The sequence below is a fragment of the Hirundo rustica genome, chromosome 13, assembly GCF_015227805.2.
Source record: "Hirundo rustica isolate bHirRus1 chromosome 13, bHirRus1.pri.v3, whole genome shotgun sequence".
Lineage (NCBI taxonomy): Eukaryota > Metazoa > Chordata > Aves > Passeriformes > Hirundinidae > Hirundo > Hirundo rustica.
The window spans coordinates 2,017,501-2,025,191 of NC_053462.1; the positions used below are offsets into that span (position 1 = coordinate 2,017,501).

The following is a 7,691-nucleotide window of genomic DNA, read 5'->3' on the forward strand; positions in this document are numbered from 1 at the left end:
CCTCCCTCTGGGGACAGTCCCGTGGTGGGTGACATTCCTGATCTGCTCTGCTTTCCCTGGCAGGTCTTCAAGATGCTGGGAAACAAGGAATCCCTGGATCAGATCATCGTGGCCACTCCTGGCCTCAGCAGCGACCCCGTGGCTCTGGGTGAGTCCAGCCATGATCCAGAGGACCTGAGGAAGGGTTTGATTCCTGATGGGAGAAGGGAGAGACCCAAATCTAGGTTGAATTCCTGATAAGGAGATGGGAGAGTTAAAAAAAAAAAAAATCTTTTTTTTGTCCCTTTGTGGAACGTCTCAGTGACTGCTAACGTGACTGCTCACGTGTTAGCTGTGCTCTGTTGGTGATGTTTGGGAATGGATCCTGGCCTCAGGAGGGCCAGGGATCCGTGGGGATGGATCCTGGCCTCAGGAGGGTCAGGGATCCGTGGGGATGGATCCTGGCCTCAGAAGAATCAGGAATCAATGGGGATGGATGATTTCTCCTTGGGGATGGATCCTGGCCTCAGGAGGGTCAGGGTTCCGTGGGGATGGATCCTGGCCTCAGGAGGGTCAGGGGAAGGAGGGGTGGGTGCTCTGCCCCTGCTACAAAGTGGTTGATTAAATCCAGCCTGTTCTGGGATGGTGGCAGCCTGAGGCAGGCGGAATTTGGGATGCAGTCACAGCCTGGCTGCAGGGAGCTGGGGGCCAGCTTCCATCCTGCCCAGGAGGTGGGGCACCCACAGGATCTGCTGGGCGTGTGGCTGTGGCCAAGAGCTTCTCCAGGAGCACAAAGGCTTCAGAGGAACAATAAGAGCATTTGTGGTGTTTACTCATGACTCACTTCCTGGAAAACAATTCCTGTTTGTTCCTGTGGCTTTTGTGTGACTGGCTATCCTGTCTCACTGCGGTTCCTGGTCTTTTCCAGGAGTTCTGCAGGACAAGGATCTGTTCTCGGTGTTTGCAGACCCCAACATGCTGGATACGTGAGTTCCCCGAGCCGGGGCAGTGACTCAGCAGTGCCTTTGTGTCCCTGTGTGTCACCTGGGTGGGACAGGGCTCTGCTCCTGCCTGCCGGGAAACACGGACCCACCACTGGGGCTACTCCAGAGGGGTTTGGTGGGAGGCAGGGCAGGGCCACCATCGCCTCCGGCTCGGCGTTCACACCTGGATGTGGCTGCTCACAGCGGAGAACTGTGAGAACCGTGGAAAAGCCAGCATGGCTCCAGAGGGATCCTTGGGGAACCCAGGAAGGGTCCAGCATGGGGGTCCGGGAGGATCCTTGGGCATCCAAGGCCAGGTCCAACAAGGGTTCCAGAAGGATCCTTGGTGAACTGAGGAAAGGTCCAACATGGGTTCCAGAAGAATCCTTGGGAAACCAAGGCTGGGTCCAACATGGGTTCCAGAAAGATCCAAGGCCAAGTCCAACATGGGTCCAGAAAGATCCAAGGCCAAGTCCAACATGGGTCCAAAAGGATTCTTGGAGAACTGAGGGGTGGTCCAGCATGGTTCCAGAAAGATGCTTGGGGAACTGAGGCAAGGTCAGGTCCAGAAAGATCCTTGGGAAACCAAGGCCAGGTCCAACATGGGTTCCAGAAGGATCTGTGGTGAGCTGAGGAAAGGTCCAGCATGGGATCCGGAAGGATTTTAGTTAAACTGAGGAAAGGTCCAATATGGGTTCCAGAAGGATCCTTGATGAATTGAGGAAGGGTCCAACATGGGTCCAGAACGATGCCTGGGGAGCTGAGGCAAGGTCAGGTCCACAAAGATGCTTGGGGAACCAAGGCCAGGTCCAACATGGATCTAGAAGGATCCTTGGTGAGCTGAGGAAGGGTCCAGCACGGGTCCAGAAGGATCCAAGCCCAGGTCCAACACGGGTGCAGAAGGATCCCTGGGGACCCAAGCCCAGGTCCAACACGGGTGCAGAAGGATCCCTGGGGACCCAAGGCCAGTCCCACACATGTCCAGAAGGATCCCTGTCTGCCCGGAGGATTGATGCCGGGCAGCCAAGGCGGTGGCTGTGCGCCGAGCCCCTCGGGGCAGGCTGCTGGCTTCCCCTGTGCCCTCCCTGACGCGTGCCCGTCCGTGCCCAGGTTGATCCCGGCTCACCCTGCCCTGGTGAACGCCATCGTGCTGGTGCTGCACTCGGTGGCGGGCAGCACGCCCCTGCCAGCCCCGGACACGTCCTCGCGGGCCATGGCCTTGGGCTCCTACCGGGACATGCCAGGTACGGCCAGCTGGAGGGGGAGCTCCGTGCTGAGCCCTGCGTCCTGGCTGCTCAGCCAAAATTCCAGGCTTCTCCTCTCCCTCCCAATCCCTGCCGGTTTGCCACATCCTTTTTGATAGCGCTGGCTGTGTGGTTCGAATAGAAGTGTGGCAAACTTAGAGTTTAAGGTTCTAGACTACAGTAATAAATATAAAACAAGATGGAGGATTTAGGGCGTAGGCTAAATCCTTCTTTTGCACCTTCTTCTTCGTGCGTCTGGGTGGGATTTTGTAACTGGACAGACAAATCCGCATTGCGGGCCACGGGTGGTTGGTTATTGGGTTAAAAGTGAAAATAATGTAGGTGTCATTTCATAATTGGACAGTTAGTGCTGAAAAGGCCTTGTAGAGAAAGAGATGAGGCCATTTTTACTTTGTTAGCTAGAAGGGCTGTAGAACTCACAGCTTGTGAGACTGTAATACAGAATTACTAAACATCTGAGAAGGAACACAAAAATAAAAATACCGACTCTGGCAAGAAAGGAAGAGAAAAGCGACGCCTTTCATTCCCCTTTCTGCTGCAGGTGGCTTTCTCTTTGAGGGGCTCTCTGATGATGAAGATGACTTCCACCAGGTAAGCAGCCAGGTGGGGCGGAACGCCTCTTTTTGGGTTTAATTTGGAGCCCTCAAACTCCCCAGCTCTTCCCTTCCGGTCTGGTGAGCAGCACGAGCTGCTCTGGCTCCCCAGGGGGATGTGGAGACAAACATATTGATCCTGGCTGCCTGCACGCAGCTCAGGAGAGGGCTTTCCTCAGTGCTGAACGCACAACAGGAAAGTGGAACAGAGGAAACGCCCTCGTAGCCAACGTGGAGCGTGGGAATGTTGATCCCTGCCCTTCTGCAGCCTTCCTCTCCATAGGACAAAGGGATCTGTAGGAAAAACTGGGTATTTGGGTCCAAACATGCCTGTCAACCGGGAATTGTTCTGTTCCAGGCTAGCATCACCCTGGCTTGGGGCTGATGGATGATAGATTGAAAGGTTTCCTGCCAGTTTCCACAGCTGACTTCGTGGAAAAAAGCTCATCCCTCTCCGGCGTGTTTGTCTTTCCAAAGTTCCACCCTTGGGAGTTCTGGGTTTGGTAGGACAGGGATCTGTGGTTTGACTGGGGCGCAACCACCGAGGTCACAGCTGGGGCTTTGGTTTTTTTCTCTCCCTCCACGCAGAGCGCGAGGTCCACCCCTTCCAGCAGCGCGTCCGGCTCGCGCCCGGCCTCGCTGGGCTACGCGGGGGCGGCGGGGCCGCGGCCCATCACCCAGAGCGAGCTGGCCACCGCCCTGGCGCTGGCCAGCACCCCCGAGAGCAGCTCCCACACGCCCACGCCGGGCACACAGGTAACGGCCAGCCCGGGGCTGCCACACCTGGGTCTGCATTCCCATGGGGAGAGTCCCTGTGCCCCCAGCCCTGGCACACGTGGGTCTGTGTGCCCCCAGCCCTGGCACACCTGGGTCTGTGTGCCCCCAGCCCTGGCACACGTGGGTCTGCGTTCCCATGGGGAGAGTCCCTGTGCCCCCAGCCCTGGCACACGTGGGTCTGCGTGCCCCCAGCCCTGGCACACGTGGGTCTGCGTGCCCCCAGCCCTGGCACACGTGGGTCTGCGTGCCCCCAGCCCTGGCACACGTGGGTCTGCGTGCCCCCAGCCCTGGCACACGTGGGTCTGCGTGCCCCCAGCCCTGGCACGCCTGGGTCTGCGTGCCCCCAGCCCTGGCACGCCTGGGTCTGCGTGCCCCCAGCCCTGGCACGCCTGGGTCTGCGTGCCCCCAGCCCTGGCACGCCTGGGTCTGCGTGCCCCCAGCCCTGGCACGCCTGGGTCTGCGTGCCCCCAGCCCTGGCACGCCTGGGTCTGCGTGCCCCCAGCCCTGGCACGCCTGGGTCTGCGTGCCCCCAGCCCTGGCACGCCTGGGTCTGCGTGCCCCCAGCCCTGGCACGCCTGGGTCTGCGTGCCCCCAGCCCTGGCACGCCTGGGTCTGCGTGCCCCCAGCCCTGGCACGCCTGGGTCTGCGTGCCCCCAGCCCTGGCACGCCTGGGTCTGCGTGCCCCCAGCCCTGGCACGCCTGGGTCTGCGTGCCCCCAGCCCTGGCACGCCTGGGTCTGCGTGCCCCCAGCCCTGGCACGCCTGGGTCTGCGTGCCCCCAGCCCTGGCACGCCTGGGTCTGCGTGCCCCCAGCCCTGGCACGCCTGGGTCTGCGTGCCCCCAGCCCTGGCACGCCTGGGTCTGCGTGCCCCCAGCCCTGGCACGCCTGGGTCTGCGTGCCCCCAGCCCTGGCACGCCTGGGTCTGCGTGCCCCCAGCCCTGGCACGCCTGGGTCTGCGTGCCCCCAGCCCTGGCACGCCTGGGTCTGCGTGCCCCCAGCCCTGGCACGCCTGGGTCTGCGTGCCCCCAGCCCTGGCACGCCTGGGTCTGCGTGCCCCCAGCCCTGGCACACCTGGGTCTGCGTTCCCATGGGGAGAGTCCCTGTGCCCCCAGCCCTGGCACACCTGGGTCTGTGTGCCCCCAGCCCTGGCACACCTGGGTCTGTGTGCCCCCAGCCCTGGCACACCTGGGTCTGTGTGCCCCCAGCCCTGGCACACCTGGGTCTGTGTGCCCCCAGCCCTGGCACACCTGGGTCTGTGTTCCCGTGGGGAGAGTCCTTGTGCCCCCAGCCCTGGCACGCGTGGGTCTGTGTGCCCCCAGCCCTGGCACACCTGGGTCTGTGCATTCCCTTGGGGAAAGTCCTTGTGTGCCCCAGCCTTGGCACACCTGGATATTTGTTCCCTTGGGAAGAGTTCCTGTGTGCCCCTAACCCTGGCACACCTGGGTCTGCATTCCCTTGGGAAGAATTCCTGTGTGCCCCCAACCCTGGCACACCTGACTTTGCCATCCCTCATGCAAATCCATGTCTGGGATTTGCATAGCTGGGATCCATATCTTCCATGTGATCCCAGCACCCAGGGCACAGCCTGGATCAGCTCTGGGGCACCTTTCTCTGCATTCCCTCAGGGAAATATTCCTTCCCTTTTGCCCCCACTCCTGGCACCCAGGTAACAGCCAGTACCAGCCGTGCTCTGGGCTGGCACACCCGGCAGTGCATTCATTCCCTCATGCAAATCTGTGGGATCCGTATCTTCCACGTGATCCCAGCACCCAGGGCACAGCCTGGATCAGCTCTGGGGCACCTTCATTCCCTTCCCTGTGGGACTGAGGGTGAGGGGATGCTGCAGGTGTTGCTCTGTGCTGGTTCCTGGGATCCTCCTCCTGATCCGTTCCCTCCTCCTAGGGCCACTCCTCCGGGACGTCCCCGATGTCCTCCAGCGTCCAGTCGGGGACACCCATCACCAACGACCTGTTCAGCCAGGCCCTCCAACACGCCCTGCAGGCCTCGGGGCAGCCCAGCCTCCAGGTCAGTGGCAGCCCCTCCTTTCAGGAGCTCCTGGAATCCCGTATCCCACTGCTATCTCCCAGCCGCCTCCTGTGGCGGGATCATCGCCCTGGAGGGGCATCACTAATGCTACCTAAAAACAGAGGCCAGAGAAAGTTCAGGGAATAAAAAGCAGTTCTGTTTGTTGAGGGGCACCTTCAGGTACATTTTGGGCAGATGAAGCTCCCCCAGGGGCTGGCACCCAAAAATGGGTGGTGGGTCATGGGTTTTCAGACTTTTATAGGTTTGGTCCATTTGCATGTTCGGGGTTAATCCTTCAGTTACAGGTCGTGAGCTCATTTACCCCCAGTTTTCTCCCCCCTGCTCACTTCTGTTTACATTTCTCAGAGCTTGAGGCAGTGAGGTGTCCTTGATTGCCAGGCCTGCAGAGGAATTGTTGTGTCTGACCAAAACGGGGAAGCAGCAGCTGGCACTGTGTGCGGCCTTTAGCGCTGCACACTAAAGAAGTGCAGGAGTACAAGTGCTGGAAAAACAGGAAAGCTGATATCTCAAGGTCCTCACGCAGTCCCTGCAGAAGTGCTGGGTGGAACTGGGATGGTGGGTTTGGGGAATTTGCATCATCACTGAGCTCCCAGGAGCTGTTTGAGCGGGGAAGGGCTGCTGGCGTTCTCACCCCCACCCCGAACTTCTCCTTGCTGTGAGCAGAGCCAGTGGCAGCCGCAGCTGCAGCAGCTGCGAGACATGGGGATCCACGACGACGAGCTGAGCCTGCGGGCCCTGCAGGCCACCGGAGGGGACATCCAGGCTGCCCTGGAGCTCATCTTCGCTGGGGGGGCCCCCTAAATCGTCCTGCTGGACCGGTGAGTGGTGCTGAGGCTGCAGCCTCGGGCCCGTTCTGTGCTGGGGACGCTCCTTGGCTTGCTCTCCTGTGGGGAGCACTGAGGGCGGCTCCAAGTGCTCTCTCCAACCTCCTCAGGACTCGGGATGGAGAAGGGAAGAGGCGGCTCGGTGTTGGAGACGTGTCCCCTGCAGTTGTGCGGTGTTTTATCTGTTCCATTCCCGTGCTCCCCCTGCATTAAACGGACCCTGCTGGGTTCCCTGCCTGCCGTGTGGGCTGTGCTCTGTCCCGGGTCGTGCTGCAGATCCCACCAGGGCAGGAAGGGCGCTGGAACTGCAGGAAAAGCTCTGCCTTTGGGGCGAGGGGGGGCTTGCGGCAGTTCGTGGCCACCGCGAGGTGACAGTGACAAAGAAAGGACAAGGGCTGAGTGTGAGGGAGCTGGAGCAATGCCCCTGACACTCAGCCCGGGCCGCGAAGCCAATTAACGGCGTTTGCCTGTAATTGCAATCAGTGGGAGCAGCGAAAAGCCAGGCCTGGAGCTTGGCCTGGCATCGCTCCGATTGCGGCGCCGCGGTTAACGGGGCGTGAAAACGGGAGCGGGTTCCTTCTCCTCGGATGCCAGAGGAGAGCGGAGGAGAGCGCAGCGCTCTCCTGCTTCACCCCCGGGCCGCGCGTGCTGCCCTCTAATCGCTCTGCGGGCTCTGTGATCCTCGCTGGTACCGTGTGCGTATCACCCGGCAGATGCGGGATTGTTCTCCGCGGGGGAGCCCTGCACTGATAGGCTTTAATCCTGTCCAGAGGATTAATGCCCGAGGGAAGGAGGGAGCCAAGGAGGGGCTGCTTTTGTGCCTCAGGCTGGAGCAGATAAGACGCGATGGACATCGGTGGCTTTCCTGACATCCTCACGGGTCCCTGCCCCAGGCAGCACGGGGATTTTTTGTGTAAGGGAACCGACTAATCCCCTCCTATCCCTGGCCCCTGGCTTTGCAGGGCATATGCACAGCACCCTCCCTTCCCCAGGGCCCTGCTGTCAGCCCCAATCCTCCGGGATAACCGCGGATTAGCCGGATCGCAGATGCTCCTGCCCAAAGCTGGGAAGCGTTTGCAGGCTCTCGTGGAGCTGCTCCGGGAACAGCGTGTCCATTCTGCCTTCCTGCGCCACCTGAATTCTCGATTTAGGGCTCGTTGCTGTCCCAAAATTGTGTTTCTCGTGTCGCTCCTGGGATATTCGATCCCTCTGTTGACCCACGTT

The 7,691-nt window shown here is 60.7% G+C and overlaps 1 protein-coding gene across 1 annotated transcript in view; it reads left to right on the forward strand.

The window, feature by feature from the left end:
- The window catches only part of UBL7 (ubiquitin like 7), an 8,939-nt gene extending 2,235 nt beyond the window's left edge, over positions 1-6,704 (forward strand). The window contains exons 5-12 of the mRNA XM_040076874.2: positions 64-148; positions 908-965; positions 2,073-2,206; positions 2,769-2,818; positions 3,409-3,576; positions 5,500-5,622; positions 6,307-6,461; positions 6,578-6,704. Of these exons, the coding sequence (XP_039932808.1) occupies positions 64-148; positions 908-965; positions 2,073-2,206; positions 2,769-2,818; positions 3,409-3,576; positions 5,500-5,622; positions 6,307-6,444 (756 nt within the window). The 3' untranslated portion in view covers positions 6,445-6,461; positions 6,578-6,704. The remainder of the gene's footprint in view (positions 1-63; positions 149-907; positions 966-2,072; positions 2,207-2,768; positions 2,819-3,408; positions 3,577-5,499; positions 5,623-6,306; positions 6,462-6,577) is intronic.
- Positions 6,705-7,691: the final 987 nt, after the last annotated feature.